General features: G+C 38.4%; 1 protein-coding gene and 1 pseudogene across 1 annotated transcript; both read right to left on the bottom strand.

Annotated features, from left to right (window-relative positions):
- Positions 1-12,678, bottom strand: part of LOC141812983 (beta-glucosidase 26-like) — a 16,663-nt pseudogene extending 3,985 nt beyond the window's left edge.
- A 249-nt stretch (positions 12,679-12,927) lies between these two features.
- Positions 12,928-14,004, bottom strand: LOC141812982 (uncharacterized). Its single transcript, XM_074700909.1, has 5 exons — positions 13,567-14,004; positions 13,378-13,491; positions 13,247-13,312; positions 13,111-13,176; positions 12,928-13,029 (listed from the first exon to the last, which is right to left on the bottom strand). Exons 1-5 carry the CDS (start codon positions 14,002-14,004, stop codon positions 12,928-12,930), a joined length of 786 nt encoding a protein of 261 aa, XP_074557010.1.
- Between the last annotated feature and the right edge of the window lie 3,757 nt (positions 14,005-17,761).

The following is a 17,761-nucleotide window of genomic DNA, read 5'->3' as shown; positions in this document are numbered from 1 at the left end:
TTACGGGGATAATCCAAGAAATCCCCTGGTTCGACTCGAGTCTATCCTGATCTCACCCAAAGGCCCAGTTAGCCACACCTGTGGACTTGATTGACCAAGTCCCTTCTCTCTCTACTCGCTTAAAGAAGCCATCGACTGATATCACCATTCGATTCGGAGCAATAAGCTGCCGAATCGCATGGAGCCGAATCACTCACCCATTCGGCTCGCTCAGTGGCCGAATCGCCCACCACTCGGTCCGCTCAGTAGCCGAATCGCCCATTCGTCCACACTTCCATTCGGTTACACCCCCATTCGGCTATAGCGTCGAATGGGGGCATGCAGTGCTCGGATCGCCAGGCGGCCACCGCCCTAGCCGTGCGGACCTCTTATCAAGCCGAATCGACGAAGCGCCCTACAGTGCCTCAGCATATCCCATCACGACTTCTGACAAGTCCACACCTCCATTTATTACCGCCATCCCTCTGACACCCGCATGGGCCATGACAAGATGACTACTTACCGGCGATGGGATAGGGAACTCGATTGTTCCTGACACCTCATTAATCTCGATGGGATATTCCTTAAATGATGACGTGACAGGTACACACGCTCATCTCTCCTTAGAACTACCACTTTCTCTGGAGACTGTAAGTTCTTTTTCTTCATTATGCTGCTTTCTTCCCCGCTTCAAGTCACTTACTGTTCATCTTCTTCCTTCTCCTGCTGTTTCTGACTTGAGCGTCGGAGTGGTCGCGCCATGGCACCCCCTGGCCTTCCTACTCACATTTGTTATGTTCCCAGTCCAGGAGCTAGCAGGACGCCAGACCTCTCTTTTGTTTCACCTATTCCGACGAAGGTCCGGTGACTTGTACAACGCTTCTCAACCAAAACAGTGGCTCTTTCTGCAGGAGGTTAATGTTATTTAAAATATCAAAGAATAAATTTGTATGTATAAATATTTGAGTTTCGCTGGTTTTAAATAATTTAGATTTTATCGAATTCGGATTTTTAAGAATTGTTTGAAATAATTTGTTAAATGAAAAGGGATTTAAAAAAATGATTTTTACTGCCGATTTTGTAAAAAAGAAATAAAAATAAAAACATCTTCTCGAAGTTGATGTGGGTCCGCCTGCATCGTCATCTGGGTGATTTTTATCAGATTGAGGGCTCAATAGTTAAGGCCAACTGATACTCGTTCTGAAACCTAGGGTTTCTCCTCTCTTCCTATAAATAGCCCTCTCGTCTCAATCCGTGTCCCAGTAGGGTTGATGATGTCCCCTTGGATAGCTCATAAGGATTGTCAAGTCAAAATCTTGCAAGTGGACTTGGTCCGACTGACAATGAAGGTTGAGTGGTACTATTCAAGGTCCTAGATGTCGATTATTGAGTTGTCAGTGAACTCAGATAATTGACGGACATACGATATCTTAAACACGGGGAGCAATGCATAATATAATAAGAAGGAACCCAAAATGTAATTTGGGGATTAGATTGGTAGTGCAATAATGATCCTCTAGTGGAATGGATCGTTATTGATGGATGTAGGTGTGTATTCGGGGATGAATACGGGATCCGAAACCCATCAGAAGGCCAGATCTAATACCTCCTCGAGGTCCCCGCTGTAGCCTAAAGTCATCTTCAAAAGGATGCAATCAATCGGATGAGATTAGTTCTCAGCCGTCGGATGAGATTGAATCTCGACCGTTGGATGAGATTGGTTCTCAACCGTAGGATGAGTTAATGGATGAGATCAACTTGTATCCGTGGGATTAGATCAAGTTGCATCCATTGGATCGAAATAAATAAAGAGGAATAAAAGAGAATAGATTAGAACCGTTGGATGAGTTCTTTTAATTATGGAAATAATTCCTTTTAAAAGAATTAATTCATGGAAATAATTCTTTTAATGGCCGGCCATAATTAGATAAAGATGGAAATAATTATTTTTGTTATTTCCATAAAGATCTAACGGCTAGAAACCAAGCAAGCTAATCTAGAGGCCTAGATTTAAGAAATTTTTATAATTGGAAATAATTCATGGAATTAATTCTAATTTAAATTATTTCTTAATGGCTAAGAAAGGGGTGCTTGGTCTTGGGCACAAAACTATAAAAGGAGGGGGCTTAAGGGTGGGCGGCAAAAAACAACAAGAGAGGAGGAGAAGAGGTGGCCGGCGCCCAAGCCTCTAACCCTAGCCATCTCTTGCCGCCGCCCACCCCTCCCTTCTTCTTCCTCCTCTTTTATTTTCCCTCTTCCACCGCCCCTCTCCTTCTTCCCTAGAGGTGGCCGAACCTCTCCTCTCAAGGTGGTGGCCGGTCCTAGCAAAAGGGAAGAGACAAGGAAAGTTGCTGCGAGAAGAAGAGAAGGAGATCCTGTTCATCATCCAGAAGGTTTGCAGTTCCTTTGTTCCTGGAGGATCGTTGTCCACCCAACGTCCAGGAAGAAGACAGGAATACAGCGGAAGGCAGCGAGGTCGACAAACGGTTCTGGTAAATTATTTTAATTTCCGCATGTTTTAATTTACTAGAACATATTTGTAAACCGTAGATAATAATTAGGAATCGGCGATCCTGAAAGGATCGATTGATTTTGTCTTCCTTATAGACTTTGTCAATTGATCCAAGGCGGGATTAGAATTTTTGTTCTGTGGGGTTCTATGCTCTTCGGAGCGGATAGGATCCGGATCGCAGAACGGAGATCCAGATCGCCAACAACATGAGGAACATGATCTCGAGCTTCATCCAGTTGGATGGAGAATCTTTGTTCGAAGCTCGGGATAGATTCCAAGGGATGTTAAGGAAGTGTCTACACGATGAGCTTGAACGATGGCTTATTATTCATACTTTCTACAATAGAATCAATTATCAAACAAAGGTTTACTTGGATTCCGCTGCAGGAGGTGCATTAATGAACAAGAGTCTTGAAGAAGCCGAAGAGTTGATTGAAAGTGTGACACTTAATCATCACCAGTGGGCCAATGAGAGAGGTAGCATTGCTAGAACTCTTGGGAAGTATGATGTTGATACCCGTACTAGAGTGAATGCGCAGATGGATACCCTTAGCAAAAGGTAAAAAATATTAGCATTGGAAAGGTTAATGCGGTGGCTACAACATGTGATATTTGTGGGGATTCCAGTCACACCAAGAAAATGTACCAAGTGGAAGCACTGTAAGCTCAGATTGTCCAATATGAACAGTGTGACCCAGTTGATACATACAATTAAAGGAACAACCCGTACTCAAACTCCTACAATCCGGGTTGGAGGAATCACTCCAACTTTTTTTACCGCAACAACCAGGGACCTTCCTATCAAGCTGCGCCCAAACAAAGTGAGAAATTATCTGACACCCAGAAAATCCTGAAGATTCTAGAACAATTGCAAAGTGACATGGTCAAGGTTAATGAGAAATTAGATGATCATGACAAGAGGATGAAGATGTAGGAAACTCAGATTGTAGGATCGAAATACGCGCTAGAGGGGGGGGGTGAATAGCGCGTTGCATGCTTTTCGATTTTCGTAAATCTTTAAACGATTCAGAAACTAAAATCGATAACAATGCGGAAACGTAAACTAAGTATGCAATAAGTAAATGACACTTTTTGTTTTTACTTGGTCACCGCGCAACGCTGCTACTCTAAGGCCCACGGTCCTTGACCGTTTACTTTAGGCAATCCACTAAGACACTTGCCCCTTTACGGCAGCAAGTGTATCAAAAAACCGATACAAAACTCGATTACAATTAATGAATAAATGGAAATATAAAGTTTGCTTTTTCACCGAACTTCTGGCTTTCTCGGACGCTCCCCGGAAGTAGAATTCGGCGTCTCGGTGTGAAGTTGAGTAGCTTGGAGCAGGTACAGCACCGACGTCGAAAATACAGAGCTCGGGAGTCGCGACAACGGAGTCGGAGGTGTTGGAAGTGTGTTGCTCGGCTGATGGTCGCGGGCTCCTTATATAGTCTTGCTGAGTCAACTCAGATGCAGATCTGGGTCGACTCCAGCTTGCGTGGCAGCGTCAAAAAAAAAAATTCAGTTTGCTTTCCATTTTTGGTAAAATAATATTTAGAAATGAAAAATATATAATTTATATTATTCACCTCTACCAATTCAAAGGTGTAAAAGAGCACGAATACTTCAAATTTTATTTTTTATAAAAAAATTTGAAATTAGTTTCACGTGCACTGTAACAAATTTGTTAATTTGCTACAGAATTACGATCGAAAAAATTATTAATTAAAGATGATAAGAGGTTTTGGTCGTAAATTAATGACAGAATATAGGCATATTCCATTTTTATTTTTTATTTTTATTTTAATTTATTTTTCTCATTTACGGCCAATTTTTTAAATTAGTCATCATTTTGTGACCAATTTTTAAAATTGGTTGTAAAATAATGACGGATAATTCCAATCGTAAATTAATGATAGAGAAAAGATATTCTATCATTAATTGTTTTTCTATTTTATTTTTTTATCATTAGTGACCAATTTTATTTATTTTATTTTATTTTATTTTTTTTATCACTAGCGATCGATTTTAATAAACGGTTGCAAACTAAGGACCGATTAAAATTTTGGTCTTTGTATTTTACTTTATCCCAATTTCCTTCGTCTCAAATAAAATTTATGATCTAAATTAATTTTAGTCTGTTAAATAAAGATCAATTGAAATTTTTAATCACAATCTAACGATGGAGAAAAAGATATTTTATGGCTTTTTTCTATTTTAATTAAATTTATTTTTTTATTATTAGCTATTTAATTATAAAATCGGTCATTATGTTACGACCAAAAAAATTAGTGATGCTCTATTGTTAATTTAGGATCGAATTTTTTAAATGATTTTTATGTAATGATTATATTTTATTTTCATCATTAACGACCGAAATTTCTAATCAATCGTTATTTTATGATTGATTTTGAAAATTGATTATAAAATAAATCAATTTTAATAATCCATCGTCAATGATAAAAATAAAAAAATGACAGAACAAATATATTTTATCACGAATTCTTTTTCTTTTTCTTTTATTTTATTTTATTATCATTAGTGGTTGATTTTAAAATCAATCGTTATTTATCGATTTTGAAAGTAGGTCATAAAATAATGATCAATTAAAAATTTTGATTGTTAATTTTGTGATCAAATTAATGATCAAAAATAAAATGTAATCATTAATTAACGATCAATTAGAAGTTAAATTAACAATGGGACAATTTCATCGCTATTTTTTTTCATTTTAATTAATTTTTTTTATCATTTGCTATCGATTTTTAAAATCGGTTGTTAATTTTCCCTTTGTATTTCTCCTACTCCTCAATTGTAACTCTTTTCCCTTTCGGTCCGGCTAGCTTAGCAGCACCGTACAAAAAAAAATGATAAATCCCAATCAGTTTCATGGACTCAATCTCTGGGGGTGACCGGTCCGGTCCCTATGGAAGTTTCCACCGACCACCAAGGTAAATCGGGAAGCGCATACGGCGGTCAATCCTGATGTCCAGCATCCTTTGATTGCGTTCCCCATTTGGAAGAAAATTCTTACAAATACGCCGTAGCTAAGGATCGAATCGCAAATCCCTGAGTTACAACTCGGATGTCCTACCGTTGCACGGTACAAGACGGCACAAGCTAGCCTTAAGTATAACATCGTGCCAAAATGAAACACATTATCATATTGAAATGTAATTTTATTTATTTACAGTGCAAACAAATAGTGATTATTTCATGATAAAAGCAACAAAAATAGAGAAAAAACCTAGGCTATGAAAAATTTATAAAAGAACAAAATTATTGACTCCTTTGAAGAATCTTCTTGAACCAACAACCTGATTCTTTTGGAAAGTGCTTATTATTCTTGAAGTTAACATAGACAAGACCAAACCTTGATGTGTATCTTAGTCTCCATTCAAAGTTATCAAGAAGAGTATAACGGTAGGACATCCGGATTGTAACTCAGGGACCCACGGTTCGATCTCCAGCTACGGCGTATTTACAAGAATTTTCTTTCAAATGGGGAACGCAATCAAAGGATGCTGGGCATCTAGATTGGCCGCCGTATGCGCTTCCCGATTTATTCTGGTGGTCGGTGGGAAACTTCCGTGGGACCGGATCGGCCACCCCCAGGGATTGAGTCCATGAGACTGATTGAGATTTATCAAGAAGAGACCATGCAAAATATCTGATCACTGAAGCATCATCCTCTATAGCCCTCTTTAGTTTAGTAATGTAGTTCTGGTAAAAATGTTAATGTTTCCTTTGAGTATCTTGCAAGCTTTTTGGAAGTGTGGCATTCCCAAGTTGATCCATACTTATGATTATAATGAATTAATTATGAGGTTAAAGAATAAATATAATTTCTTATAAAGAAGATGCATAAAAATGTTAAATGTCTACCATTTTCAAATAAAAATAATATTAGATTGCCATAGTTTTCCTTAACATATGTCACTTCTTATACAAATCCCACAGAACAATGTAGAACCAATCAATTAAAATGGGCCTGATGACATATAAACAATTGTATTCAATTAATTATGGGCTTACATTTAGTGGGAAAAAACCAAAATTATATAATATAATCACTTGGAAAAATTATAAGAAGATCATTTCTTACCCTTCGTCCAATCGGTACACCATTTCAATCATCTACAATTATTGGTAGAACAATATTACTAGTATATATATCATTTAATTAAGCTTAACATTATCAAAAAAATGTTGTATATATCTTACTTTTAAATTCAACGAGCCAATCATCTTGATAACTGATAGGTTTTGGATTTGTTGTACGATTATCCTTAACATAATAGGTTGTGTATTGATTAACTCCCAAATAGTCGTATGAATCTCTAACAATTCCACTTCATCATTAGTAAACTTTGGCAATCTTTGCTTAACAATGTCTTGAATGGACTCAGGATAGTATTGTCAGTACCGATGGATTCAAAATATCTCCACAATGGTATGATATTGTCTACTTTGGGCCTAAACCCTCATGGTTTTGTTCTTGGGCTCTTCCCAAAAGACCTCATACCAATGGAGATATATCTTTCATCCTTTTAAATCCATGATCTTTTCCATGTGTTTTAGATGTGGGACTATGTTTGCACCCTTGCAACACAACAATCCCCCCTCAAACGGAAAGCCTCCGTTTGATGTCTGAATCCTCGACCCACCAGGACTTTCTGCCCCTCGGTCCATCCAACTTATTAGGACTTCCTGCCCCTTGGTCTACCCAACCTACTAAGACTTCCTGTCTAGCCACAACTAAGACTTTCTGTCCCTCGATCCACTTAACCTACTAGGACTTCCTGCCCCTCGGTCCATCCGACCTACTAGGACTTCCTACCTAGCCGCAACTAGAACTTTCTACCTCTCGGTCCACCTGACCTACTAGGACTTCCTGCTCCTCGGTCCACCCGACCTACTAGGACTTCCTGCCTAGCCGCAACTAGGACTTTCTACCTGGTGTCTGATATTCTTGATTCAGACACGGGAGCACTCACTTCCTTTATTTAAGGTTAAACCCACATGGTTAGATTTGGATCATGGCTCTTCCGGTGGTTAGTCCGGTGAAGAGCGGTCTCGCTCTGATACCACTTGTTAGGACCTTGTAAGCTAGAGGAGGGTTGAATAGCTTCACTTGAACAAACTTGAACTTTTGTCGATGAAAAATCCCCCCTACACACCCTCTCAACTCAATAATGCTAACGTGAAGGATTTACTTGGTATCCGCTTCCTTGAGGCAACTAATCCAAGGATTTTCATTCAGCTCACTCTTCCACTATATCTTCTCCTTCTCGGACAAACCCCGAAGGCGGAGAAACCTTCTTATAACAGATTACAAGTTGTATACATACAACCAAGCAATATAAGGAAGAAGAAGAGTAAAGATGTTACACAAAAGTGATGAGAATGTTTCTTCTTCTTCAAGAGGTTGCTCCAAGCTTTGTAGATGAACACCAGCAGGTTTCTTGATCACTAGAGCATAAGCACATGGAGCAAATACAACATAGATCATCCCCTCTACGAGTAGCTCTTCACCATTTAAACAGGTTCAGTTCTTATGGCATCAGTCGATTGGTTTTACCATGCCAGTCAACTGACTTAGTCAAACCCAGAAAACGGTCACAGAACTGCTGAAGTCACGCCTGGTTTTTATCGAAATTCAAATTTCAATCGACTGATGTAAAGATCCAGTTGAGTCATTTTATCTTCTGTTCACATCTGAGTTGTTGGTAGTCGACTGATGAACACATCCAGTCGAGTCCATCAATTTCAGTCGATTAACGTGAAGCTCCAGTTGAGTCGTTATACCTTCTGATTGCTCTCCAAGCAACATCAGTCGATTGGCCTTCAAAGTCAGTCGACTGATATCCAAAACGACTTGACTGGCGTTAAATCCAATCGACTGATGAGGCGTATCAGGCGTAGTAACTTAGTGCCAGTCGACTGACCTTACCACTTCAGTCGACTGAAACTAGTGAAAAGTAGCTGAAATGAATTCTTACCGAGTTCTTTCCTCGCTTGATCAAGACTCTGGTCATCGACCTTCTTGATCTTCATTTGCCTTACCTCGTAAGGGCTTTCCCATGCCAAGAGCTCGCTCCTCGATCCTCTTGGACTTTTCTTTTGTCTTGCCTCCGGTCTTCTCACCCGCAATGACTTTCCATGCTTTGTCTTATCCCGTAAGGACTTCCTCATGCCAAGAGTTCGCTTCTCGCCCCCCTTGGACATCCAGTCTTCTCACCCGTAAGGACTTTCCTCCACTTGCCTTACCTCGTAAGGACTTTCTTGCACTTGCCTTACCTCGTAAGGACTTTCTTGCACACTTAACACACAAGTTAGATATCTCATCTTGTGCTCTAACGTTAATTTGTGTCAAACATCAAAATATGACTTATGTGCATGATTGCAACAACAAGTATATCCATATGTTAGAGGGTGAAGAAACCTAAGAAAATTAAACAAAATTAGGTTACGCAAAGATAACCATAGTTAAGTGTTGAAACCAAGGATGTCTGATTACTTACCATCCGATGTGAAAATCTATAGCTCTTTGAGCAGCAGCTTTATCATTGTTAGAGTAAGTGTGAGGTTTGTTCCAAACAAAATCTAAAAGAATTTCAATTTTTTCTTGTTGCTCTTTCTGAACAAGATATTTTATGAATTAGCTAAGAATGAATTTACTACTAATACACCAACTATGTTGGGTTGCAAGGGTGCAAACATAGTTCCACATCTAAAACACATGGAAAAGATCATGAATTTAAAGGATGGAAAGTATCTCCATTGGTATGAGACCTTTTGGGTAGAGCCTAAGAACAAAACCATGAGGGCTTAGGCCCAAAGTGGACAATATCATACCATTGTGGAGATATTTTAATTCCATCGGTACTAGCAAGTGGTATCAGAGCGAGGCCGCTCTTCATCGGACTAACCGTCGGATGAGCCATGATCCGGATCTAACCATGTAGGTTGAACTTTAAACAAAGGAAGTGAGTGCTTCCGTGTTTGAATCAAGAGGACCAGATACCAAGCAGAAAGTCTTAGTAGGTCGGGTGGACCGAGGGGCAGGAAGTCCTAGTAGGTCGGGTGGACCGAGGGGCAGGAAGTCCTAGTTGCGGCTAGGCAGGAAGTCCTAGTAGGTCGGGTGGACCGAGGGGCAGAAAGTCCTGGTGGGTCAAGGATTTGTTGGTGCAAGATGCACTAAGATCTTACCTAGTGTTTCGATGTTTGACAATTCACCTAAGTCTGGTCAGTTTGACCAAGGGTTGATCCAAACAGGACTTGATGTTTGGATGTATGGAAGTGAGCAAGAAGACCTAGTCGGTTAGACTAGGTAGTGGAAAGTCCTGATCTGGACGATCAGGCAAGGGAAGTCCTGGTGAGTGAAGCTGGGCAAGGAAAAGTCCTAGTTGTAGGCTAGGCAAAGGGAAGTCCTGATTTGGAGGATCAGGCGGAAGTCTTGGCAGAGTCAACGAGCACCAGGCAGAAGTCTGGACTTGGTCAAGAGGACCAAGTTGCAGAAAGGCTGGACTTGGTCAGGAGGCAAGTTGCAGCAGAAGAATGGACTGGTCAGGAGGATCAGTTGTGTTCAAGTCCTGGGGGGCAACGACAGAGCCGAGCACAAGTCCAACAAGTCTGGAGGACTTGGTTGGCATGAATTCTCCAGAATGGAGTGGGTTAGGCTAACCCAAGATTTCGGTAGAAATCTGAAGTTAGACGACCCACTAGGTAAGACTTTAGGTTATTGTATTTGCTTGCTTGTATGCTTGTCTTGCAGGAACCAGGAGCTGGAAACAAGAGGGAAAAGCAGAAGTGAAGCAAGCAAAGTCAACCTAAAGTCAAGCTCAAAGTCAACTCTGGTCAAACCTGGGTTGAGTCGGCTCAGATCGGATTTTGAGTCGACTCGGCACTGGAGTCGACCCAGATCGGGTTTTGAGTCGACCCAGGCTGACGCAGAGTCAAGACTTATCGGACTCGGTACTGGAGTCGACCCAGATCAGGTTTTGAGTCGACCCAGGCTGACGCAGAGTCAAAGTCTATCGCCGCTGACGCCACACAGGCTGGAGTCGACCCAGAGTCAAGATGAGTCGACTCAGAGAGGAAATCGGCGAGCGGGATAAAAGTTGATCTGCCACGCAGGCTGGAGTCGACCCAGATGGGCATCTGAGTCGACTCAGGAGGGCTATAAAAGGAGGTCGCGAGCAGCAGCCAGATGACGACATTGATACGCCTTCTTTCCGACAAGAGCCACTACTGAACGCAACCGAGGCCAACTTCTTGCAACCGGGGAAGATCCAGAAGGGGTGCGCGGCGCTCAGGACTTCCAGATCGGCTACCAAGAGTTTGCTGTTGTTTTTCTGTTTTACTTTCCTGTTATTTTATTATCTTTGGACTGTAAGACAGGTTACTCCGCCTCCGAACGACGTTCGGAAAGGAGACCACTAGTGGACGGGCGCCTCCCGAATTAGGCCTTGGACGTACTAACCCTGGGGAGTTAGGAACCAAGTAAAAATCCCGCGTGTCCCCTTTATTATTGTCTAATCCGCTGCTTAGTTTTTTGTTAGTAAAACGAACGAAAGGGAAAAAGCGACACGCGCTATTCACCCCCCTCTAGCGCGTGTATCGATCCTACAGGATTCAGACATCAAAAATGACGTTTGAGGGGGGCCTGTCCTTTGTTTGAGGGGGGATTGTTGGGTTGCAAGGGTGCAAATATAGTCCTACATCTAAAACACATGGAAAAGATCATGGATTTAAAGGATGGAAAGTATCTCCATTGGTATGAGACCTTTTGGGTAGAGCCCAAGAACAAAACCATGAGGGCTTAGGCCCAAAGTGGACAATATCATACCATTGTGGAGATATTTTGATTCCATCGGTACTAGCAAACTAAACTTTGTTAAGGACATATTACTTGGTACTTCTCACGATATCTATTCACTATTGCAGCATGAAATAAGATGAGATTATGAGCCACAATGTAAGGCTCCGTAGTTGAGTGCCCTCCAAATTTACTACCAATAGCTCTTCCAAGAGCATGAAAACCAATATTATAACCTAGGGCTGCCACCACCCAATTGGCTCATTGAATGTGAACCAAAATTTCACTCTATCACCATATCTCTCAAAGCAAAAGTCAACATAATCCGCAAATGCATCCCTAAATAAAATGATTATAAACTAAATCAAATATTCATAACATCTTTCAATAGGTTAGATTAGAAATTCTTAGATATAGAATAAGCATAATTAATTTCAACAATATGAGTAATTATTCTACTTTACGACTTACATTATCTTTGGACTCAACCAACCCAAGTACATATTTTGGAATGTCAATGGAAGATCGTAGTTATAGAGATTGACATATGGAGTAATACCTAATGTGAAGATGGAGGTTAAAAAATATGTCAAAATTATTTGTTTATTAGTTAAAAAATAAATTACCTTTGAGTATTAATTGGTCAATTACTATCATAATAATCAACACCTTTACAATTTAGAATTATAGCTTTCATTACTTAGGAAAATTCTAGTCCAAGAAATTAAGAATCTATAAGCATCAAGAAATTGAGAAACTCAAATTTTAACAAACACTTCAAAAAAATATATTTGAATTGTAATTGTCTCCAAATATCAACGATGAGAATATCAAAATTATGTTTATTTGAACTTAAGTATCAAACTTAAAGTTGCAGTATGAATCATTATGAATCAAACACTGGCCCGGCCCGGCCCAGCCCATTTCAATCAAGCCCAATTAAACATGAACAAAATGAATGAAGTCCTGCAGGGAGATATACAATCCCTCCTGTATATATATCAACAGTTCAGAATCTTGGAAATTTTTATATCTGTTCTAACAAAAATTATAATTTGTAGACTTTGATTACGTATGAAAAGATACAAGTGCACTTAAAGATTGTATCTTAAACAACAATTCAATTAAGTGCATGATAATAGCATTTAAACTGAAGATACAGATACATGGTTATTCATTAGTTAATTGCATAAATTTGGGTTCTTCAAGATAGTTCTACAAGCTCAAAAGATGAAGGCAAGTCATAGAGCATTTGTAATGGAAAAGACAAGGTGGAATTGATTCTTTAAGTTTAAGTACTGAAGAAGACTTCAATGAGTTGTTCTTCCATTTTTGTTCTGTAACCTTGGCTAACAAGGTTTGTCATTGCTGATTTATGCATTGGATCCATCAGCTGTTGGTCTAACTCCACAGTTTCTCAGCAACACACCAAAAATTGAAATATTATTCAACCAATCTAAGAACACAAACATTTACATTCTTCACTCTTTATGCATTTGAAATTTAATTCCTTCTCGTACTAAAAAGTTAGCATCATTAGTATTTACTACTCAGGAAAAGAACCAGTGTAATACAAGTGTTAGCTTATATGAGCTCAGAGCATTCTTCTACCTTCCTACTTTTGTTCCTGTGTTGCAGAAACCTTCAGGTCAAGTCCTACGTTGACTCCATTGTAAGCTATTGGAGCATACATCCACAGTTCATCCGAGCTCAGGAGCTGCGTTCGCGGAAAGAACAAGCTTAGTCTGATCACCTTGACAAACTTAATCTTTAGACCAAAAGTGTTTGTTCTACTTGCCTTGATTTGTAGCTGCAAGAACTTGACATATTGGACAGCTTCCTCCAACATTGTGCTTATGTCAACCTGTTCGATTTCACTAATCAGTTTGGCAATTCTTTCTCATCTAGTCTCAAAGCAGACATCTAAAACTCACTTTAGTTCCATTAGGAATCAGATTCTGCAAAATTCTCAGTCTTGCGTTGATTCTTTCCCTCCTTTTCTGCAGTCATGAAACAACAGTTAACAATATTGTTCTCCTACAGTTTGAGATGCCGGAAAATTTACCCTTGCATATTGACTTTGTGGATTAGTTGATGGCTCTTGATCTCCTATCTGCCTTCCATTGACATCTTGCCATGTTTGGCTCCGAATCCTCTTCGACGGCACACTCTTTTCGACCTGAATTTAGTCTAACACATTTAAACAAAGTATAAATCGAGCTCTTTCCTAACAGCTCAAGCATTTTGTACTTACATTCGATGAAACCTGATTCTTCCTCGAGGTTTCAGAGGAGACACCATCGTCCGAAGCTCTATGCTTTCGCTTAGCCTGCAGCATTTGATCCTGAGGAGGAGCTGAAACAGGCTGCCCAATCTCACTGCTGCTTGCACCTTCACTGAAATGAGCTAAATCTCCAATGGAAGAGGCACAAACTGCTGGCCCTGGAACTCCTGGAGCTGCATCTGGTTCATTCAGACAAAAGCCATCACCAATATATCCAAAATGTGGAGCACAGTATCCCCCATAAGAACCGATGTTTCCTATTTCAGACGAGTAATAGTAGCAATAAGGAGAGGAGGAATCAACAATGGCAGAAGAAGAACAAAGTGGGAGTTTAAAGCTTGGATCAGTGAAATCTTGCTCCATCAAGTGTGCCAGCATTTCAGAGTCGTCTTCCAATGAGCACTCCATTCCTTGGATTTGCTCAAATGGAGAGATTGGAGTGTGTCGCAATTAATGTTGTTGCAGGGAATTTTATACAGGCAGGGGAAGAGCTTGCTGCAACTGAGATGGGTTGACCAAATTAAGCACTCTTAATTGCCCCTGGTTGACCAATCACATTCGTTGACTTTTGCTGATCACCTGGTTAGAGAATTTGATTTGCTGAGAATGGTTAAGAGGAGGTGCAAAAATTGTTATGATTAGTATTAAAAAGTCGATAATGAGGAGATTTGCATGGAATTTATGGGAGAGTGAGGTAGGTGCTTGGCTTTGATTAAAATAAAGACAGTTAAGGAGAAAGAGGTGAGCATGATCTTAGAGAATTTGTTTTTCAAGAACTGGAACGCGTGAAGTCATTGTCAAGATAATCAACAACTAGATAATTGTTTTTACCTTTTTTTTTATTTTGCATAGAGAGTTGGGATCATTCTCAGTAATTTGTTTGCAAATTACTAGTTTTTCCTTTTAAAAATCACAAGTAATTTTATCACAAGTAATTGTACCAACTAAAACTACTCTAAAATATGCCTTTAAAATAATATATCTTTATCTTAAGCAGCCTTGATCCAGATGATGCAGTACAGTTTTAGTTCAAACTGTTCTAAAATGGTACGATTTAAATAAACTTATTCCAAAATGATATAATTTTATTCAAAGTTGCTTTAAATGGATCCACATATATATTTTAAGTATAGCGTGGGTACTATTTTGATAATTTAAAATTAATAATAATAGTATAAATAATTGTTTTAATTCTTTTAGCAATATATATTATATCATAAACCTTCAAAATCATAAAAAATTTCATCGTGTCGATTCATGGAACTACAAGTTTATACAAGCTCAAACTAAATAATATGAAAGTAATTACAATCAAATCAAGGTTGTTGCACCAATATTTTATTGAGGTGGTTATGTTTATTGAAGATGAGAATATTATGTTTATGGAAGAGGAGACGAGAGAGGAGAAAAAAAAAGGGTACTATTTCTATTTACATTTTCATTTTCAACCTAAAGGAGAACAGAAGAGAAAATAATATTTCAATTTTACTTATATAAGATTTTGAAATAAAATTGATCCTAGAAAAAAAATTATCTATTAAAAAATTACATTTAGCTTGACAAATGTATTCAGATAATTAAATCAAAAAACTTATTTTAATTATATTTTGGTCAAAGGAAATAAATTCAAATTTTAATCTATAAAATTCTAGCCCATTTTTTAAGTTGATTCAACTTTAATTTCAACTCATTGTTTGATTATTTTGAAAATGAGCTAGTAAATTTTTTGATTCTATAATTCAAAAAAAAAAAAGAATAGTCACAAAATCATTATTAGGCTAATTAAATACGTCAACCCATGATAATTTGGATTTTGGAACAAGTTCGATTGGATTAGTGTGAGATAGGACACAACACATTAAAAACCCATTGACTGAAATTATTTTTATTATTTATTTATTTGAATTAAAATAATTGGCTAATTATTTGGGATGGCAAGAGATAGAAGAGTGTGTTCAATAATACAAACCAATATTAAATTTAAAGAGATTCATACAATTAAAGAGACAAGAATAGGGATGAGCAATTTAACAGGTCAGTTAAACTGAATTAATTGATCAAATTTAAAAGTTTAATTTAATTAATTTAGAAGTTCAATTTTTTTTAAAAAATATTGATTAATTTATTTTAATCGGTAATTAGATCTCGATTTTGAAAGTCTAAATTTGATTAAACTAAACATATTTATTTGCATTTGTTTTGTTGTTGTTTCTCTTGTATCGGGCAAAGTTAATGCTTAGAGTGATCATTGGAACTGTTGCTATTTTATGGCTTGCTTCCTATGTTATGTCAAAAATTTTTAGGAAATTGCATAGCTACGCTTCGCAAAGACCTCTTAGCTTATATCGTAGTCAATTGTAATTTTTTAATTTATCTTCTCATAGATAGTGATAGGACCGACCGTGTGAAACTATTGAATTGATAGATTTTACCTTTTACAGAAGAAAAGGACCTCTTAGCTTATTGCTTGGGATTCAACTAGCCAACTATCATTACAAAAATAACCATAAATAGCGACGGATTTAACGATCGATTCCAATTCGGTCGCTAATTTAGCGACTAATTTTTAACTTCGATTGCTATTTAGCGACCAAATTATAATCGATCGCTAATTTATAATCGGTCGTTAAATAGTGATCGAAGTTAAAAATCGGTTGCTAATTAGCGATGTAAATCAGATATCGATCGCTGTTTTGCTAATTTAAGAGTTGGACAGCATGTGCAGAATTTTAGCAAAACTTAGTGACTGAACCGCAATTCGATCGCTAAAAATAGCGACCGAATTCTGATTCAATCACTAAAATATCGATGAACTTCGTTCGGTCGCTAAAATAGCGACCGAATTAGGTTCGGTCGCTAAAATAGCGACCGAATTAGGTTTGGTCGCTACTGAATTAAAAATATAAACCCTATCAACAAAATATAAATCGCTAAATTCTAAATCCTAAATTGAAAAACAAAATGCAAGATGGATTACCTGGATACAGTCTGGAAGAGTGAGATCCAAATCTAAAACTAACGCCAATTTAGGCGTAGAAATAGGTAAGTCTACTCATTGCTTTTTGGTAGCGTTGTCTACGGCACTAGACTCATCGGTGATGCGCTTGCGTCGACTGATTTCTCTATTTTCATGCGATCCACCGGGTGTTTTGATGTCGGATACAAGCAGCAGGGTCGTCATGAGAATCAAGGAAATGATGAAGAGGTGAATTTCGAATTAGAGAGAGGGAGTGGAGAGATGATGAAGAGGAAAACAAGCTGATCAACCAGTTCCTTGAATGCCGCTGCAAGCGTCTGAAGATGATTGATAATTTGTGTGATATCTTGACTAATACTATAAAAATATTCATAAATAGTGATAGATTTAACGATCGATTCTAATTCGGTCGCTAATTTAACGACTGATTTTTAATTTCAATTGTTATTTAACGACCGAATTATAATCGATCGCTAATTTAGTGATCGAATTATAATCGGTTACTAATTTATAATCGGGATCATAGAATGCAAATGGCGTCCAAACAGAGAGATTGAACAAGTGATCTAGCGAGAAAGAAAGTAGGGCAACTTTGGTCGAGCAGATCTTGCGATCCATGCCTGCGAGGCGCTTGATGTGCTCCGTGAGTAGGCGCTTGGAATCGTCCTCCTGGATCTTCTTGCTTGCTATCTCCATCCCTTCTGTCTCCTCTCTTTCTTGATCACTTTATATACCCGCGTGGAGACCAGCAGACAGAGGCGGTGATGGACGGTGGGGATCCGTTGGATTGAAATCGGTGAGGTGAGGTGCTCGCATTGAAAGCAGACCATTCACGCAATATTTTAAAAGGGAAATGATACTTAGCAAAATCCAACATGAATGGAGCATGACCCTCACAACTGCATGCAGTAGGTCCCACTGCATGACAGTCGGACCCACTGTCAATGTGAGTGTCATGCTCTATTCATGTTGGAATTTTTCATGCTAAATATTATTTTCCATTTTTAAAAAGGCAATTTTCATTTTGCCTTTTTTTCTCTATTTTTTTCTGTTATAATTGAAATATTTATAATGTCTTGAATGAATGACAACGTGCGTCTTGAATTAATGACAACGTTAGAATGCATTTTGAAAAATATAAAAAATTTCTAGACAAATAAGGAAAAGTTGCCGAACTTAGAAAAATCT

This window comes from Curcuma longa, chromosome 20 (genome assembly GCF_044706935.1).
Source record: "Curcuma longa cultivar G26 ecotype Majalengka, Jawa Barat chromosome 20, ITB_CL_G26_1.1, whole genome shotgun sequence".
Taxonomy (NCBI): domain Eukaryota; kingdom Viridiplantae; phylum Streptophyta; class Magnoliopsida; order Zingiberales; family Zingiberaceae; genus Curcuma; species Curcuma longa.
This window is presented reverse-complemented; position numbering and strand designations above follow the sequence as displayed.

Bases quoted from the DNA above. Each gene is read 5' to 3' on its own strand.
- LOC141812982 (XM_074700909.1), bottom strand. From the start codon at position 14,004: ATGGAGTGCTCATTGGAAGACGACTCTGAAATGCTGGCACACTTGATG. The intron at 13,492-13,566 runs GTAAGTACAAAA...GACTAAATTCAG, and splicing joins AGAATCAGGTTTCATCGAAT to GTCGAAAAGAGTGTGCCGTC. The intron at 13,177-13,246 runs GTGAGTTTTAGA...GAAATCGAACAG, and splicing joins TGATTCCTAATGGAACTAAA to GTTGACATAAGCACAATGTT.